The sequence below is a fragment of the Cydia amplana genome, chromosome 24, assembly GCF_948474715.1.
Source record: "Cydia amplana chromosome 24, ilCydAmpl1.1, whole genome shotgun sequence".
Lineage (NCBI taxonomy): Eukaryota > Metazoa > Arthropoda > Insecta > Lepidoptera > Tortricidae > Cydia > Cydia amplana.
Window position 1 is genome coordinate 2,397,386 of NC_086092.1, and position 20,742 is coordinate 2,418,127.

At 38.1% G+C, this 20,742-nt stretch overlaps 2 protein-coding genes across 6 annotated transcripts; both read right to left on the bottom strand.

The window, feature by feature from the left end:
• Positions 1 to 3,087: 3,087 nt before the first annotated feature.
• On the bottom strand, positions 3,088 to 9,673 carry LOC134659106 (endoplasmic reticulum junction formation protein lunapark-B). Of its 5 annotated transcripts, none has more exons than XM_063514714.1 (10): positions 9,302 to 9,673; positions 7,086 to 7,321; positions 6,500 to 6,632; positions 5,924 to 6,011; positions 5,345 to 5,463; positions 4,939 to 5,001; positions 4,345 to 4,474; positions 3,850 to 3,990; positions 3,400 to 3,474; positions 3,088 to 3,214 (listed from the first exon to the last, which is right to left on the bottom strand). In XM_063514714.1, the coding sequence occupies exons 1-10, from the start codon at positions 9,326 to 9,328 to the stop codon at positions 3,135 to 3,137; spliced, it is 1,092 nt and encodes a 363-aa protein (XP_063370784.1). In that variant the 5' UTR covers positions 9,329 to 9,673; the 3' UTR covers positions 3,088 to 3,134. The 5 variants fall into 5 exon arrangements, with proteins under 5 accessions (XP_063370784.1, XP_063370783.1, XP_063370787.1 ...); XM_063514713.1 differs by having other exon boundaries at positions 5,894 to 6,011; positions 9,302 to 9,671; XM_063514717.1 differs by lacking the exon at positions 4,939 to 5,001.
• Positions 9,674 to 11,575: 1,902 nt separating this feature from the next.
• LOC134659105 (uncharacterized) lies at positions 11,576 to 18,710 on the bottom strand. The gene is made up of 9 exons (XM_063514712.1): positions 18,594 to 18,710; positions 17,785 to 17,914; positions 16,072 to 16,182; positions 15,747 to 15,882; positions 14,862 to 14,947; positions 13,734 to 13,943; positions 12,415 to 12,619; positions 12,067 to 12,152; positions 11,576 to 11,793 (listed from the first exon to the last, which is right to left on the bottom strand). Exons 1-9 carry the CDS (start codon positions 18,678 to 18,680, stop codon positions 11,594 to 11,596), a joined length of 1,251 nt encoding a protein of 416 aa, XP_063370782.1. The 5' UTR covers positions 18,681 to 18,710; the 3' UTR covers positions 11,576 to 11,593.
• Between the last annotated feature and the right edge of the window lie 2,032 nt (positions 18,711 to 20,742).

Consider the following 20,742-nt stretch of genomic DNA (forward strand, 5'->3'; position numbering starts at 1 on the left):
AAAACTATACTCATCCCTTTCTTTTGGGTGCTAGTACTAGTGTAAGACATATAGCTGGTCAACCAAATCTTGTCAGTAAAAAAAGGCGCGAAATTCAAATTTTGTATGGGACGGTATCCCTTCGCGCCTACATTTTTCAAATTTGCCGCCTTTTTCTACTGTCAAGATCTGGTTGACCAAGTATAGTATGATTCTCTCTGTCTATGTCCTTTGACAAACTATATGTTATCTAAACAGACGAAAAGCATATTTTGTTTTCTTAAAATTAACTTATCATCAGCAACTGTTTTAATAGAAACAAATAAAACACAAACAAACTGGGTACTTGTATATTAGTTCAATGTAAAATACCTAATGAATACAAGCATAAATAACAAATTCGACAACACTATTCAATCGCCTCCATTATTTACACACAACGAAGATTCATTCCTTAGTAAAACCTGATTATTGGACACTAGGATACCACTACCACAGTTTTTATCATGTATATTGACTAGTACAGGTAAAATAACGAAAGAGGGCATACCGCCAACTTCTAAAAGTCTAAAACCGTCATTTGCCTCTCTATCGCTCAAATTTGCAAGAGCGATGTAGAGGCAGATAACGATTTTCAATGTTGGCGGTAGGACCTATGACGCGAATGATGTGAGCTTGAAGAATGAGAATGAACAAATTTATTTTCCATTTAATCACTCATTCGACCCATTCGTGCCAACTATCGTAGATTTACCTGTACTGAATTTTTTGTTCAAATGGAAATATATTGGTTTATACTACAACACAAACATTTTGGCTGTCAGGGCTTGTACTAAGGCCAAACACTAAACTACCAAAAACATCAGGGAATGTCTGGGAATACAATTAAAAAATACATTTTGCTCATGATTAATCGGACAATTTAAAAAAAGGTTAAAATGGTAATTTTTAACCTTATGTTAAAAATTACATATCATAGGATTTATTTTAATTTAATTGACTGGTGATCCAAAAAAGATGTTTTATGTTAATAAATATTTAATGACAGTTATGATTATGTGTTCAATGCATTTGGTTATTAAATGCAACTTTCGGATCACCAAGTAAATGTGACTAGAAAAAGCGTGAGTATATTTTAAAAAGTAATGTTTATTTTATTTTTAAGCTACTTTCTGGCAGGATAAAATAGTCATTTGACTTTCAAGTCCATTTCATGCTACACAAAGTATTTGATTTTAACAAGAAAAACCAAGTCAAGATCAAGCAATTGCATAAGAAAAGCAGATAATAAAATTATTACAATGTCGAATATTGCAACTAAAAGGGCGAAAACCATATTAATGTCAGATTTTACTTTGTTTTTATATTGACAAATAGCTTTAAAAATAAAATAACGTTACTAAAGAATTTCTAATGTTGTTAGTAATTTTATCGACTGAGTAAAATGCAGGTAGTTATAGGAATTGTTAGTACATAATTTAAAGTGTTTGGGGTTATAATTGGTTTTATTTTTATTGCTGCCATTACTTGTTCATTTCCAATCCCAGGACACCGAACAAAGTAAGGTATTTAAACAACGCTACTCGTAATAGAAAAGTTTACACAAGATTTGTAAGAGTTGTCCATATTGTCCATAATGACTGATACTGAACAAATCTTTACCCAAACGTTAATAAATAAAAACGTTATTTTTGTGCCACTAACAGTAATATTGTAGCATTATTGTGTTGAGTTCCTGTCCTCATAGATGTATAAAAAGTTATTTTATTATCTTCGCGATACTGGCTCTGAAGCCTTATTATTATCCAATCATAACCCCAAGCTCATTTAAGTAGCGGGCCCAAAAATATATTTAAAAATAAACTATGTTTAAAATTAATTATTTAAACCAGCTTAAACTAGAAACTATGAAGATTCAAAATAACTTATTAAATGACAAAAATAAATAAGAATAAATATTCGTTCGTATCGAGTTAAATGTTAAACTATAGGAAAGACTTAACAGAAAATGTATTTCATACTTAATGTTTGAACAAATGATTGCTGGAAACAATACTGCTACAAAATCTACCTTTCCATTAAGTTTTTTACCCAAAATAGAGATAAACCAAATGCAAATAAAATTATGAGTTGGCAACATTTTTATTCTGAACTGAATGTCAAAATGGATATCGGAAAGGCTTACTAGCAATACCGTTTTACTCTTTTAGTTAATTATTGCATGTAATTTACCTCTAAACGAACCAATTGTTTTTAACAAGGCACGAATAGATTCCTCGAGAGCCTCATGTCAAAAATAAATAATAAAAGAAACATAATTTTCTATTCCATTTTTACCACTAATTTATAAAAAAGAGAGATGACAGTTTTAGATATGAAATGGCATCTTAAGCAATTTTTCTTTTCAATTTTGTTAATCATAAACCAAACATATCTTGTAGTAATATAGGAATTTTATATACTATTTTATTAGCCTTATTACCATCCAAAATTACATTACATTATTTTGGGAACAATTTTATTTTTTAAATCACTGTCTGGAAGCATCATTACGCATCTATAAAATAATTTTGATAGCCGAAGCCACTTTTGGCGCGGAAATAATTTAGGCACTTTATTTTGCAACTTACGAAAGCCTCTACTAAGAGAGCAAATATAAATGTTAAAAATTCATGCAATCTTGTGAGGTAATCAGCGTCATAAGATAATTTTATTTACTTTAATTACATCTAACGACAATAGGTCCTAAACGCCGTTTTCTTACAACGTACCTCACACTGAACATAACTGATAGTATCACTTTAAAATAAAAATTTCACAATTTCGACAAGACCCCAAAGCTGGTACACAAAACATACGTCTTTTTTTACCTATTCTTATCTTTTTTCACATACCTAGACAGAACAGAAGACTGCCTTGTCATTTCCAGCAATATTTTAACTTTAAGAACATTTATACTACCGGTTAAAGTCTAATTTTAAGAAAAAGTTAAAAGGTTAAAACCACCAACCTGTCAGAGACAAACACTTTTAAACTGATAGTGTCTTTACAGGCCAATTCGCCACCAGGAAAACACAATTTTCCGTTCAATTTTTTCGTACAATTTCGCGCTCTTTATAGAGAAGGTTTTAAAGAACAAGTTAGTTTTTATTCATTCAGTCTTCTTTTTTTTCCGCGGTGGATTTCGGAGTCCCTTCCAACGAGGAGGGGGGCCGATCCGATTCAGCTTCTGAACCTGAAAATTTCAAATAGGTTATTAAAAAAAAACATAACAAGATCAATACATGTATGTACATGTCTAATTACATGTACACATTGTGGACATCTCATATATGTCGTTGACTGTTGATTGACTATTCACAATCTTATTACAACCAGATAAGGGCTACCAAGTCAATCTGTGTTTAACTGTTTACTTACTTCCGATTTCAGATATCTTGACTTTCTTGTCATCATCGCTGTCGCTGGAACTGGATATGGAAGAGTCGTCACCGCCTGTGATATGAAAGGGATATATGTAGGGATACGTGCAATATGGTGTATTTTACAATGTATTTATTGTACGAATGGAAGTTGATATTCGTTAGTTTTTACTATAAAAGAGCTAAAACGTATGGTAAAAAGTATGCTGTGAGTGGTATTTTTTTACATCTGGTAATAGGATAGCATCCTAACATTTGTTAATATTTGGTACGTTATGTTTTGTGGACATAGTTATAACATTAGGTTAAAAGGTAAAAATGTTGCTTATCGGTAGTTTATAAAAGTAAAACACGCATCATGCTCCATTTTGCAACTATTTGACAATACCCGGGTTGTGGCATAGTTGCATGTGACAACTTTAAGATAAGGTTAATAGGGTAAACTGACCCACTCGGCGCGGTATGTCCGGCAGTGCTCTTGGTGAAGACAGCAGTGGGGCCGCGGGGCGCTGCTTGCGAGCAGGGTTGAGGCGTCCGCAGTACGCACACACGAACGAGACGTAGTCGAACTCTTCTACCATTGCCATTCCTGCGAAGTTGGTAAAAATGTATACAGTTCTTCTGAAAAAGTTGAATCTGGGTCTGATCACCATTTTGTGTAAGCCTTCATGTCTAAGGGTCGGTTGCACCAAACTGTTTGTCATCGTTAAAGAGTTCGCTAAATTTTATGGTATGGTAAGTTTCGTAGTAAACCGTCGCGTCGAGGCACGCCGGGTGACGTTGATCAGTCTGTCAAGTGCGGATGGTGCAATGGCACTAAGACAGAAAAATGGCGATCGACTTTGGAGTGGTACTTTACTATTACTAAATTCTATTAAATTAGATTTGTTGTATTTTAGTAACGATAAGTTTCATGAAGAGGGCTGCATAAAAAACTACTTACCATTATGAGAAGAGCACTCTTTGCAAATGAGAGCCATGCGATGGTTAGGGCCGTCCTTCAGTAGGTAATCCACCACTTTGTCTAGGGCAGAGCGGTTCTTGTCCAACAACGGGCGAGGCAGTTGGTCAGACTGAAAATAGACTTTTACTATTAAACTATGTTTGCAAAACTACAATGGTTTTACACGTGTGTTTTTGATCGGCGCCACCTGTTTGGGTATGAATGGGAACGGATTTAGTTTATTCAATATAAACACATGAAACGAACACGGTGAAAGTTTACACAGTGCACAAATTTTGACGCAAGTCACATTCAAATGATTTTCATTATATAAATAATAATACTGCTGTTTTAAAAAACCTGTCCTAAAATAAATCAAATTTGTATCTACAATCACAATCACATACCGAATCAAATTTCATCCTATATTTAAATTGACAAATCATTCCATTAGAAATTTTATATGTACCTAAATTGCAAACCATATTATGTTCCTAATCTAATCTAACACCAAAAGGGGTTCAAAAGAAGAATATATACATTTGCAAACATGGAATATACACAAATGAGCAATCATAAGGATAAATTGATTACTGGTTTGTTGTCCTCGTCGGCAAAACGAACAGAGGGCACACCGTTGGCTTGCTTGTCCGACATCTGCCAAAGATTGGTTAGATAACCGGTGAGATTGGCACAGTACAGTACCTAATAGCAGATTGTCATATAAAAGATGACAAATATAAATCAATTTAATATTACACCCACAACTAAGACTAACCTAATGTCACCTCATTATCTTCGAAAAACATAACCTCCTGTCTCCATCATCAGATAAGCTCCATGTCATCATAATATTGCATTGTCATTTACATATGTATGCAACATTTCAGCTCAAACGTAATTCGTGAAGTGGGTCATATTTAGCTTCCAAGATTTGACCCAAACTAACAAAATAACAGGGCAAGTTAAATAAAAGCTTTAAAAATACAGGAAAACTCACCCTCAACCTGGGCCCCTTGAACGTCGACCCCATATTGTTCATAGGCATCAGCTCTCTGTTCTGGTTGATCGGAGTTGAGGTCAGCGCGAGTTGGCGTTGTCTCAGCTGACCGGGCGTTGCTGTGAATATTATTCGTAACTATTTGTAAACCTTCTAGCAATGGACAGTTGTGTTCTGAATTTTCGTTCAGCCTTATATTTATTTTTTAAATCCATTAAATCACTGGAATTATGAAACTTAACACAAGGAAAAACTAAATAAGCAGCCAAAGTAAATATGATTGGATATATAATTTAATTGATATATTTTGATTTTATTTATTTACTTACTTAATAAAGACAGTAAAACAGCTGAAACATTTCCATTCGCCGTTAACCCTAAGGCTCTGTCTGTGTACATTATATTGTACATATTCAACATTTTATTTTGTATTTATATTGAATCGTAGTTTTCTAATTCAAAACCAAAACAATTGCTTCTGGAACTCAGGAGTTTACTAGGGAGCAAGCAGTTAGCAAGGGTCAGAGGGCGCTATATTAAGTAGGCTACCTGGGGGCGTGCTAGGGTTACCGCTGTTACCAGGCACGTTGATTGAGGGCGTGAACGGCTTCAGGGCTTTAGACTGGTCATCGGGGCTCCCGTACTTGTCCAGGATCTCTTTCGCTACCTGGAATGGTATTAACCATTTATTTAATTTATTTCATAGCTTATTCATTGTTTTTAACATTTTCTTAAAATTAAAATAAATCTTCGTTACTAGTCAAGAAGAGAAACCATGTCAATTATTTTTGTTAAATATTTGTATTTTTAAGAAGAAACACAGAAATACAGAATTAGAGATGAATAAAACTATAAACTGAAATAGTAACCAAAAGAAAAAGAGACCAAGGCCGCAGCTGAAGATCCTTGTGTCAGGCACTGAAGTCTTGAGTCACTTTTCCTTCGTATATGACATCTATTTCAGTTATCATGACGCAGAATACTTTTGAATCGTAGTCTTAATTATTTTGTATACTACGCACCTACGCTATGCTGCTCATCGGCGCACTTGTCGTAAATTTTCGTGGGCCTAATTTTCACGCTAATTGAAATTAAACAACTGATGTATCTCATAACGGCAAAGCGAGCGCCGCTGTTCACTTTTTTTAGGGTTACCTTGTAGGTCTCAGTGTTCATGACCTCTTCGAGTATCTTCTTCTTCTCTTCTTTCATTTTGTTCAGCTTTATCCTGTTCTTGCTGATCGTCCAGTTGTAGTACCACGATATCGCGGTGCGTAGGAAGATCACACTGAAATGTAAAAGAGTGGTTTGTTTATCTTGATTTGCTAATACAGAACTTTAAAAAAAGGTTAAAACCCATACACCACAGGATAACCCCAGTAAAGAGGCCAGCCTCCACAGGATAACCCCAATAAAGAGGCCAGCTTGCCAGTGTTGACTCTTTCCCACATACATAAAATAGTACAATATCGCGAATAACACGTAGAGACCCACCGAGTACGCCATGACGTACACCTAGCTGCAAAAGTACATATCCATTGTATAAATTGGGTATGGGGATTATACCGTACTTTAAAAAAAGGTTAAAATACTTACATAACAGGTAATACAGTGTAAGACTCACATAAAGTAGTACAATATCACGAACAACACGTAGAGGTCCACAGAGCACAGAGTACGCATTACGTTTAAAGCTGATAAAAAAAACTTTAAAAAAAGGTTAAAAATATAAAATACTCACACAACAGGCAACACCAGTAGCGGTGAAGCGTGTAACACTGAGCTCAGCCAATGTTGACTCTTCCCCACATACATGAAGTAGTACAATATCGCGAACAACACGTAGAAGCCCACAGAGTACGCCATGACGTAGCCGATGACCCGCTTGTGTTTCTGCTCTTTGCTCTGGCCATCTTGTTCGATTCGTTTTATGTTGGTTTCGAGTTTTTCTAGAACTTCTGTTGTGGTCTTTTTGCGCTGAAACAATATTTTTTTGTCTTACACAAGGTTTACAAAAATAAATTACTGTAATGGAAATACAAATATAAGGAAATCTAAGGGAAACTCTAGCCCTACCCTACATTAACACATTCAGTGCCAGCGCGGCTACGAGCGTAGCCGATAACACGGGAAAAATGGTATGTAGCGAAAGCGCCTATGAATAGTGAACTCCCCTAGCGAGTCGCTGGCACTGAATGTGTTAAAAAAATAACAATTAAATTAACTAATGGGTTAACAAATTTGTTGTATTTTAACACAAGTACTATTTACGTGGCCAAAAAAAAAACTGAAAAAAATGAAGACAACATTCACCCACGCTCTTTTGAAACATGCAAACCAATTTAGTAATAATTTGAGATGACGAATGACACTTTTTACATGAAGAGACTCGTCTAGACAAAACGTCATTCAAAATTAGACCTAAATATCATGGAAATAAGAGTTAAATCGATACGGTAATCTGACTTTTTATTTAAAGACGTCTATTTTTTGTTGAATTTGAAAGTAAGTCTGCATTATTTGGAGCATGACTAATGGGAGCTTGTTGAATGATTCTGAACTTTAGTGTCTTGTATTAGAAACTATTATCAAAGATTTTTGGGAGTTACATGTAGGAAGAATTTGTATTTGTATCCTTGGTGAATAATCCTCTTTCTACGAATTGGAATTTAAAATATTATTTAAATTTTTCTGTTTGTAAACATGTGGTAAACATTAATGGCGTTATTCATAAACGTGGGAACCTAGAGTCCGCTCGGCAACCTAATCCCAAGAATTGATATAATTAGTGTTAAAAGATATCAAATCTGTCTGCAGAAAGTTCCAGACAGGAGCATATCTTTCTTTTTTTTACCGTAAGAAGTAGAATCTGCTTTTGACTGACAGAACTGAAATCAATTGTTGTTAATGACGTAAACAATCGTGAATTATTGTTTGAAAAACGCGCCTGCTCACAAAATTTCCCGCAAATCGATTAGGCCGCATTAAATTGACCTTATATATCTACTAGCGACCCGCCCCGGCTTTGCACGGGTAACAAAATATACATAAACCTTCCTCATGAATCACTCTATCGATAGGTGAAATCCGCATGAAAATCAGGCACGGCAGGGGACCTTGTTTTATAAGGTGTAGTGATATATTGTTATTATACACACACTTTTCCACAATTGTGAATGAATGTAAACCAAACTGTATGCTGCATTGTTTTGAAGGGCGTTGGAATAAATCAAAGCTCATTATAATACCTGAAGCATTCATATAAACTGAATTCATTGTTTCACTTAACAAGTCAATACCATTGAGAATAATACTGACAATTCCTTATCCATGTTTTCATTTTAATTGTAAATATCTGAGAGACTGAGCTTTGCTCAGAAAACATACAAAATCTCAAAAAATCGCGTTTTCCCAGAGATAAGTCCTAGCTAGATCGATCTTTCGCCCCCGAAAAACCCCATATAGCAAATTTCATCAAAATTGTTAGAGCCGTCTCTGAGATCCCCAAAATATATAAATATAATATATACAAGAATTCTTTGTTTAAACCAGTTCGAGCTTAGTCTGCTTTGCTTTGGCAATGACAAAGTGTAAACATGTCATCATTAATGTCAAATTTCTATGAAAATATGTTTATAACGACACTCCTCACTTTTGACCTGTTCAAGTTGGTGCAAAGTTACCTTAGACGGACTCTAGGCATCTAATTTGAAAGTGTCATTTATAATGAAAGTGAGAGTAAGATGTTATGGAGGGGGCAATGGTATTAACCCACATGGTATCTGCAATAAATAAGACCTAAAAACTAAACTAAATTGAATAATAATATTTCATAGGTCATGGTCGAGTATTTGATCTACTGCCAGGGGATTATTAGACATATATTCAATCATCAAAATAGTTCTGGCAACGTTACAAATAGAAAAATAATGATTAATACAAGTCCAAGGTACTTACCCGAAACCTGGAAATTATTAGACCCATTTTCACCGGCGAACCACTTCGACACGTTAATCAAGGTAAATTCTAATTAACACTCGAAACATAGGCTTCGTTAAAGAGTTATAACAATCTAAAAATAGGTCCGGCTGAACCAATGAAGTGATGACGATACTAAACAACGAAATAGGTACACTTTATAACCTACAATGCCGACACAATTGAAGGTGCGTGCGTTTATTACAGTTTGCAGAACAGGCTACATGTCAGAGGAGTCGTTTTCAGTATTGACTTCGAACATATTGAATGCTTAACGAAACAAAAAGACGCGAAATCGTGAAATAACATTCACTTTTCTAGCAACTTGACAGATGGTTGACAACTATATTTTTTATGTCAAGTCAGCGTAGAAGCAGCACTTCACAAAGCAGTTACAAAACGCAACTGCGCACAGATAAAAATATATAAACATGTACAGTCTGGCCAACTGTTTAACAGCACTAAAGGGGCTTCTTGTCGACCGCCATCTTGGTCACATCGGGTCGTGATTAATTTCTTTGTTTTTGCCCATTAATGTTGTTTAAAGTGTAATACTGATAGCTTATTATACAGTAAACTAATATGGAAGTGTGCGGATAATGAAGAATTAATCTTGATACGAGTTTAATCGCCATTCTGGCGTCAACGCCAGGTAGCCCCACGTGGCCCTTGTAAAGTCCAGCTATCGCCTTACAAGAGCTCATAATACAACCGAACAACGTCGTGCTCTACGAGCATTTGGTATTTCTACCTCTAACCGTGGCTGGCTAGAGCCCTAGAGGCCATAATTTTATAGTTTTATATACCGTACACTGGCTGAAGTTTATTTATTACAAATAATATTAATTCGATCCCACGAGGGATCCACTTCGACGTTGGCGAAATCATCGACAGTATCGATGGAGCCATATTACCCAAAGATTGATTGATTGATTGAACAGCACTAAAGGCGCGAAATTCACATTTTCTATGGGATAGCAGAATGTCCAAGTCGCAAAATGTGCAGGCTACGTAAAATGAGCAAATCGCAAAATGTGCAAATCTCATAATGAGAAGATCGCAAAATGTACAGATCTCATAATGAGCAGATCGCAAAATGTGCAGATCTCATAATGAGCAGATCGCAAAATGTGCAGATCTCATAATGAGCAGATCGCAAAATGTGCAAGCAGATCGCATAATGAGCAGGTCGCAAAATGTGTAGATTTTGAAATAGAGCTCAGATTCTACAGGTCCAAAAAGCGTAGGTAATCGTTGCCAATAAGGCTTCTGTTGATTGCCGAATGTTAAAATATTTTGAAACAAACCTGCTATTTTTTTTATTATTTTGATACCTTATCGTGACCTTGTTTTATGAGCAAATAATTTATGAGGCAGTGCTTTGAAATATGCCCGTTGGACTTTGTACCATGCAGTTAAACTAGGGACGACACACAAAGCAAACGACATTACGATATGCACCTTTCGCGACCTGCACTTTCTACGATTTGCACATTTGGCGACCTGCGCTTTTTATGATTTGCACATTATGCGGCCTGCACTTTTTACGATTTTCACATTTTGCGACCTGCACTTTGTACGATTTGCACATTTTGCGACCTGCTCGTTTTACGATCTGCACGTTTTACTACCTGCACCTTCTGCGATTTGCACTAGTGCTCATTTTGCGACTTGCACATTCTGCTATGTATCCACGAAAACCCTTCGCGCTTTTTTTTAAGTTTGCCACTTTTTCTACTGACGAAAATGGCTTGACAGGCTATATCTACAAAGTCAAACAAAGTGATGGTCACGTGCTTAGTGTTTTAAGTAACGGAAACTGAAAAATCAACCCCTAGGCAGGCGTGTCTCACCGCGATTTCGTCGCTTTGCTACAGGTAGCTAAAAGTACATCCGTTCGGCCCCAATTTTGGGGAAAGCCATAAGCCGCGCGTGGCGCTGTCGCCACCTAGCGGCCATATCTGTGCCAATCGTAACAGACGCGTTTTGTTAGAGAGTCGTGAGTCTTCTGTACTTAGTACTATTATTTATTCTGTGCCCTAGGCAATGCCTTTGGTACCGCCATGCACACAGTCAGTAATAAGTTATTTCATGGTTATTTCACCATATCCTGAGCAAATCAACAATTCTTTTGTACCTAGCCTATTTTATAAGCCATAACACATTACCGCACTGTTCAAGATCACCGTACGGTGCGATAGTGTGTTACGACTTTATGTCGTGTGAGGAAAGAAAACAATTTTAAATAGGTACTTATACAGTAAACGTTTATTAGCATGTTTTCCACCCCTCATTTCCCCCGTAGCACGGCAGCTCGGCCAGGTCCGTAGACTCCACGCCGACCTGCCGCCCGTCATCGTCCACGCAGCGGCAGGCGCCGCGGCGACACTGTATCTGCCGGAAGTTGCCGTTGCTGCAGCATACTGGCTTCTCGCTTAGAGAGGCCATTAACAGAGTAGTTAGGGCACAGTCTGAAAAAAAATAAAACTTGTTTTTTTATTTCACGTCCGGATGTAACAAATAACAATCTCAAATTCCACTTTGAAGTGACAAAATGTGGAGGCACAATTATTTGGTCTGACTCTAAAGGCTTCGTCACGTCACACAGGCGGGTTTTCTTAGCGGCGCGTGAGCGGAGCGCCCCGCTTTTACATATAAAACGCTCACGCGCCACCCGGAATACGCGCATGTGTGACGAAGCCTTTAGTTCTAAGTTCCGACGGCAAATCAGTCCTAGAACTTACTGCAATTCATTTCTTCATACGCCGTTGTGCCAGGCATCGCTTCGTACCCCTCTATTGGCTGCCCGCGCTCGTTCACGCAAACTTTACTGCAATAACAAAACGCAAATCAGTACTGCCAACCAAGAGAAAATGTAATCGTAATCCACTTCCGTCTCTAAAAAAGGCGGCAAATTATCCTTTTGAACGCCAGACGGCGAAGGAATATGCCGTGCGGAAGGAATTCGTGATTATTTAAGCGAAATTGAACGTATTTGTGTCTCACATGACACAAATACGTGCTTAATGAGAGTGAGACGCAATGCACATTGGACCAATAAATTGGACAGGTGTCATACCAAAAGTACTTACGATCCGTTAAACGTCCTCACGACCCTCCCATACGTCGCATCAGGCAAACACTCCGGTATACTGCTGAAGAAGTCGACGTTGAATCCGTCCCGCTCGCTCTCCTCCAGGAAGGCTATCCTCTCTCTCATTTCCTCGAGGCAGGGGGAGGTGTAGTTGTAGGGGGGGATGCCGGAGTTAGACGGGAAGAGGTCGAGAGATTCGTCGTCTGCCGACAGAGGGAAAATTAGGGTCATGGCGCTAGTTTCCGTCCATGCTCTAGTTTTCGTCCACTTGAGGGTTTAGCAAATAATTTATTTCATTCTTACTTTGCTACTTGCGAAATGTAATTTTTATATAGATAGATATATTGTTTAGACATTAAGGATTGCAATAAGTCCAAATGTGTGCAGGAATGTAGTTTATATTCAAATTTCGTCAAGTGGACGAAAACTAGAGCTGGACGAAAACTAGCTCAATGAGCCTTTTATACTTATAACATTATTTACATATTCCAAATAAAGGTTGAAGTTAGTGAATTTATTCGGGTCCGCCATTTAAAAGTATCGGAAGTGACGGCTTTCAGGCAATAATAAAACTACCTACATACCTACACTTATTTATAAAAATAATTTCATCTTTACAATAATTAATAATCTACGTAGGTCACAGAAAACCGTGGTCTGTGCATCCGATATAACTTCCGTTTTAAAAGTAACGGAACCGGAACCGAAACGGATGTGTAATACCAATCGGCGGAACTTCCGAAACTTCCGGAACTTAACGGAAACGGAACCGGAGCTCCGTAACATCCCTGCTCGAAAGTACCGACTCAAGAATATGACCTATAATAATAGATGGTCAAGCAGATCTTGTCAGTAAAAAAGGCGCGAAATTCAAATTTCCTGTGGGACGATATCCCTTCGCGCCTACATTTTTTAAATTTGCCGCCTTTTTCTACTGACAAGATCTGCTTGACCAAGTATAGAATAGAATGAAATGGAAAAGGTATGTACACTAAACGGATGCAGCCCTGGTGACCTAGCCAAGGTGACAATCGCTATCGCTTCGCCATCGAATCGTTTTGTCTGTCTATCACTCTTCCATATTAGGCCCGTTACACACTATCGCACCGCACCGCGACCTTGGTGCGTCGCACCCATAAGTGAGAGCGAGAAACAGATATCTCTTTCTCGCTCTCACTTATGGGTGACAGTTGCGTTTCGTTCCCTACGGAGCGTTAGCGATTGGCATGTTGGCTACGGGACCTAGTTCATGTGTCATGGCTTCGTACTTTTCTACTTACTTTATTTATTTATCTTGGTCACAACACGTGTACTCACAGCAAGACAACTCCGAAATCGGCTCAGTCTCCAAATTGATCACCTCATCCCCCTTTATAGCTCCCGTGATCTCGTCCACGCAATAACAGTCGTTATTTAAACATTGCACAGGGTTGAAGTTCCCGTCCGACGTGCAGCGGAGCCCTATCACCGGCAATTTGACCCCGGGAGAGATGGATTTCTTGATTTTGTCTTGGAGACGGGAGCAGCCTGGAAGATAACAGAAATTACTTCAAATTATTCTTGCTTTGTTCTTCGTAGTCTCTGCTTTACTTACTCTTTGGTCTCTGCCTTTTCTATAAAGCAACACACAACAACGACACTATGATTGGTCGAATTTATTTGATGCCCACCATAATCCATGTATAGTTTGTCAAAGGACTGATGTCTCATTACTCTCATTTCAAACAATAGACAGAGAGAATCATATTATCTTTGTCTTACACTAGTACTAGCACCCAAAAGAAAAGGATGAGTATAGTTTTCCTGGTTCTTACTGACTGACAAATTGGTTTCACCAATTGTACTTCAAATTAATATTCTTAATTGCTTCGCCCTTCGTAGTCCCTTGACTCCCTTGCATGCCATTTCTATTAAACAACTGCAAGTTATAATTTTACAAATATTAACTGGCAACACTGTCATAAGTGCTTTGGGGAAAGCCGGTAAAAGTTGTAGATGGCGCTCTTAAAGTGGTAACACACTATCGCACCGCACTGCGACCTTGGTGCGTCGCACCCATAAGTGAGAGCGAGAAACAGATATCTCTTTCTCGGACCTTAAAACCGTAACACACTACAAGGTCGCGATGCGGTGCGGTATTGCTGGATGGGTGGAACAAGATAACAATATTGCTTAAAAAATTCGAAATTTTACTAGACCCTTAACCATACGTAATAGGTACGTATTATGCTTAATTCATGTCTTTCTATTAGAGTCTGTGCGGAAAGAGAAGAGTCATATGGAATGTATGGGGCCCAATACAATCCACGACTCTTTTCTTTCCGCACAGACTCTACCCAAGGCTAGGTTCAATTTATAATCCAGAATTTCTCGATAAGCCCTGAGTTGAGAAGGGACCCGCGGGATGTGGTCTGAGGTGAGGTTGAGGACACAAAGTATACAAACCACAATGCATATTCCGTTCAGTCACGGCTCCCTGATGAAGGACCTCTCCGAACAGTCGCTCTCCTTCGTCCGATTGGCAAAAACACCTGGAAAATATAAACGTACATTACTACGATTTAATTTTCGATGTACAGTAGGTATTACCTATTGAGCTTTAGCGTGTAGTTGCGCTCTTTCGGAAGGGTTTCCACGGAAGACCAGCGTCGAGGTCCTTAGGTGGTATCTTGACATTACGCTGAGTGGAGACCTTTTCAGTGACGCTTAATAATAAATTAATTCTAATGTCTCATGTAATACCTAAATTTAAGCGTTTTCTGAATATTTTTTTTCTATTCTATTCTATTAATGGTTTTCAACCCTCAAATAACCTAACCTATTTCCCCTTTCTGTTGATTTCGGCAAAGACTTAATTGACGGTACCTGCGTACCGCCCCGTTTGCAACGCCGCAGGGCACTCCTAACAAAAGGGGGAAAGTTCATATACAATCCAGCAGAGGATTGTATATGAACGAATGAATTTAATGATTATTAAAATGAATCATAACCTAGCTTTAGGGTGATGTTCTTTTTTTAAATACCACATCGGTGGCAAACAAGCATGCGGGCCGCCTGATGGTAAAGCAGTCACCGTAGCCTATGGACGCCTGCAACTGCAGAGGTGTTACATGCGCGTTGCCGAGCTTTTAAAAACCTGTACCTACACTCCTTTTTTGAAGAACCCCATACTGTAAACCCTCGGGAAAACCTCGGAAGGGAGCTCATTCCACAGCCGGAGCGTCCGCTCCGCGTCGCAACAAGTACCTACTAAGTACATCCGTCCCATACCAATTTTTGTGGCTAGCTATAAGCTTGCGCCACCTAGCGGTCATAGGTCTGAACACTTACGTTTGCGTGGGCACACAGTGATAATGCTGATAGCGACCCTTGCCATCGCATCCTGGTCGCTGCTCCAAAGAGCCGATCTGCCCTAACTCATGGCGCTCGTCATACTCGTCCTGGGCTGTGTGACATTCGGATTCCACTGGAATAAAAACGAAATACTTAATGTACATGTTCAACATTTCAAGAAGTGCAGAAAGACCTCTGAACTCGGCGCCGTCGACTGGACAGAAACGGCTTTGGACAGAGTAGCATGGCGGTCTTGGTGTCGGAGGCCAAGATCCACTTCGGGTCGTTGCGCCACAGGAGTAAGTACTTAATTAGTACTCACTTCTTCTACAAAAGTTGCCGTCCTCTTCAGCGACGCAGGTGAGCCCATCGCCACATCTACCAACCGTGGTTCCTGTTCCGGGCCCGCCCAAACTGCAGTGGTCGCCTTCCACTGAAATCATTACATATTCTTTCTTTCATCTTCATGTATTCAAGAGCAGGGGGCCTAGTCAAGATGACAATCATACATCGACAAACGCCAATCGAAAGAAAAATGTAGAGTCTGTGCGGAAAGGGAAGAGTCGTGGAATGTATGGGGTCCAATACATTCCAATTCCACGACTCGTCCTTTCCGAACAGACTGTGATGCAACGGTACGCGCCAAGTTTTTCTATGGATTATCTCACTTTCGATTGACGTTTTCTATCACCGATTGTCATTTAGCTGAGCCCCCTTAAGCTCTGTGACAATCGCTTGCGCTTCGCCATCGAATCGCTTGGTGTCTCTCTATCACTCTTCCATTATATTAGTGTGACAGTAGTTGCGTTTCGATCGCTACGGAGCGATAGCGATTGGCACGTTGGCTACTCGGTTGGGTATTCGACAGTAGCACTTCAAACGTTAGAAAAGCTTACGCTATACTGCAGTATAGCATTGCAATGCTTACCAAGGTAGCTTGCTGTTGCTACAGATGAAAGCGCCTTTTTATTATAGATATGCCATTTTCAAAGTACCCCGCTTTTGGAGCTATCCCAATGCTCTTAAATACTTTTTCTACTCCAGCACTTAAATGTGTCAATTAAATGACTGACAGTGATATCTAAAGCAATGTCATTTGAATGCTTTGTCTATAGGCTCATAAGATGACTGCTAGCAGTCATCTTATGAGTATAATACAACTGCTTTATTTTTTTTAAAGATACAAGTTCCGATCATCTTGATTGAAAGAGGTATGTTTTCATTTACAATAATAACTCTTTTTTTTTTTAAATAATAACTCAATTTTTTTTAAATAATAACTCTTTTTTTTTAATAATAACTCTTTTTTTTAATAATAACTCTTTTTTTTAATAATAACTTTTTTTTTTTTTTTTGATGCAGCTGTCATAGAAAAAGTAATGTATGCAACAGCTCATAATTGGTTCTTAAAATTCTCGGGTCTTTTTTTACAAAACTCGACTACGTCTCGTTTTGTAACTTCGACCCTTGAATTTTAAGAACCCTTATTATATCACTGTTGCATAAACTACTATTTTCTACTCCAGCACTTAAATGTGTCAATTAAATGACTGACAGTGATATCTAAAGCAATGTCATTTGAATGCTTTGTCTATAGGCTCATAAGATGACTGCTAGCAGTCATCTTATGAGTATAATACAACTGCTTTATTTTTTTTAAAGATACAAGTTCCGATCATCTTGATTGAAAGAGGTATGTTTTCATTTACAATAATAACTCTTTTTTTTTTAAATAATAACTCAATTTTTTTTAAATAATGTCTTTTTTTTAATAATAATGCTTTTTTTTTAATAATAACTCTTTTTTTTAATAATAACTTTTTTTTTTTTTTTTTTTTTTTTTTTTTTTTTTTTTTTTTGCTGCAGCTGTCATAGAAAAAGTAATGTATGCAACAGCTCATAATTGGTTCTTAAAATTCTCGGGTCTTTTTTTACAAAACTCGACTACGTCTCGTTTTGTAACTTCGACCCTTGAATTTTAAGAACCCTTATTATATCACTGTTGCATAAACTACTATTACAGAGAGATTCTTACCTATAAAAGGCAGGCAGTAATCACAGCAGTTGCATGTCGTCGGCGACAACAGCCAGATGCCCGCATGTGTCGCGTTGTTGACGCTGCAGTGCTGCGCGGCGGCCGAGCAGCCTACCTCGAAACCGTACGTCTGTAACATATGGTCTTATGTATACTACATCGGTTGCAAACAAGCATACGGCCCGCTCGATGGTGAGCAGTCACCGTAGCCTGTGGACACCTGCAACTCCAGCGGTGTTACATGCGCGTTGCCGACCAGCACCACTCGGCACCCTCGTTAATACCACATTGGTATCCTAACGCGCCATTGGCAGTGTTTACAATAGCTTATTGACTATATAAATCCACTGGCTTAGGCACACTTAATTGTAAGTCCAGGGGTGTCACATGCGTGTTTGATATCCTTTAAAAAATCTGTTTCTAGAAAACACATTATTTAAAAAAAACTCTTTATTAGTGTGCCAATAAAGAGTATTCTATCTATATATCTATTATTATAGACCTAGTTTAATATAGGCTTGTGTTAGGGGTACGGGGTACCTGCTACACGACGATATAGGTGCCGTTTTTGACGGTCTAAATTTGACAAAAGGATGGTAGAGTTAGACCAAAATAACTGCAGCAATTTTGATAGCACTGACTGTGCAATACGTCACACTTCTATGAAATAATGACGTATAAATAACACTTGCACAGTCTGTGCAATCAAAATCGTTGCCAAGTTATCTTGGTCTAACTCATGCCGGTGTGCCTTTAACTAGGCAAGGACAATGCCGTGCCCTAGATGACCTAGATTATTAGGTACTCACCCTACAATATCCATCCTCACACAATATCTGACTATACACTACACCAAAACACACAAACAAAGGAACGAACAAGAATAAAGACGCCATTTGTTCATTTCACTGTCCGTATTGTACTGATTTATTCACTGTTATAATCTTATCAAACGGGAAATTGATAATTATCGACTGATTATCGGTTTATAGTGAATAATATTGGTGAAGTACCTAGTGCAATCAGTAAAAATCTCATCAAAAACTAGCGTATGGCCTCTCCAAACGGCTCAAATACTTAATCGCATGTGATTTATTATTTCCTATTTCTATTTATAATACATTGCGGCATTTGATCGATCGATTGAAATCGTTGCTCTTACTTAGCTAGCAATTACCTAAAATCGAATGCCATTTGTAGAAGCTTCTAGGCTAGCCTTATAAGATCATAATACTTTGTTAGAAATTATGTCTGATATTTCATTTGAGTAAATTTATGCATTTATATCAAAATTTTTACAAATGTCTTACAAATCGACTACAGCCTCACTACAGCAAGAGCCCGTGACGGCCAGACCTACGTCTTAGTATAAAAGCTATTTAAAAGTTTTTCTATAAATGTCCCCTTAACAGGTAACCTTAATGCCTTTACATAGAATCGACAAGTGACAAACCATCAAATTCCCAGACTGTAGAGTCAGCAGCAGAAGTTGCTAAGCGGGCGAGGTGTTCAAAATTACCTTGACACACTTATTCTCTTAACAATAAAGTCGTATCAAGATCATTTTGAACACCCGCTTAGCAACTATTGCTGATGACTGTACCCCACAATAATAAGTACCGTAAAAGTATACAACTTTTCCCACCGCGTTCACTGTGTTCAGTAAAAACGAAATAACTTAAAAGTAGTTACAGATACCCTTTCTGAAGAAAGTGAAGAAGAAGTGGGCAAAGTTATGTTAAAAGGCAAAGTTATGTTAAAAGGCAAAGTTTTATACTTTTACGTACCTAAACAGGCACACCCATATCACGCAGTTGCTCTCAATATTCAAGTATACATAATGCTTGATCAAACTCATCTTGTTCAACTCAAACATCCTTATCTCCTGATAGCTGAGATCCCACTGATAAGAGACAAGGCAAACAGCGGCAACAGAATCACGGCGTTGCCTAATTGGAAATATTTTAAGCATAAAGATGATTTTATACTAAACAAATACATACGTCTTCGTATACATGTCGGCGGCCGATCGTACGATCAGGCAGATCGTAATGTTCCTGTGTAATGTTTTGACGATGTGACATTAAACCAATATATAGGTACGATAGGTTCGTTAGGTTGCTTTGCTTTAGATGCCCGAAGGGCAAACTGCCCAGAAATAGGAGCCCCGCGTAGCGGGGCTCCGTCGACTCAGGGAACGGGTCAATGATTTTCACGTTTCACGATATGCCTGATCTTACGATCGGCCGCCGACATATATAAATACCTACAGCATCCTGGCAAACCTGCATCCCAGAGGCCTTCATAAAGGACAAACTCGGAATATGAAATTCTTTGACTCTCTGACCGTATTTTATTAACACTAATTTCTATTTAATTTATTTTACTTACCGATATAGGTACCTACTTACACAATTTTATCTGGGTAATATAGTAGTTAGCCTTTCCTGTGGGATAACTTATCGAGTATAGCGGGTAATGTAACAGCGGGTATAATCTGTGGTATAATACCGAACATACCGGTTAATCTCAGCAATTTACAATGGCCTTCATTCCTCGAGAATGAAAACATTTCGTTCTCTCAACTTAACCGGTAAGAGAACTAAATTTTAACGTTCGCGTTCCATCAATTAACCGGTTTATTAATGAACGAAATAATATCGGTTTAGGAACGATATTAACCGGTATATCAATACCGGTTCCGAGCTCTGGGGATAAGACAGTGAAGCCGAGAGGCAGGTGCTGGGCATCCCTGCGTTTCCTTAATTCCGTCCTAGGCGGTGTAATGGGATGTCTCTCCGGTTTTACACCATAAATCGTCTGCTATAGACGCTAAGGCCAATGATGATAGTTATTTAGAAAGGTAGGTAACTATAGGTACTTACATCAAGTTAATTAGGTAACATTTTTAATTCTGACTAAAATTCCAAGTCATATCTTGTTTGAATTAAAGATAGC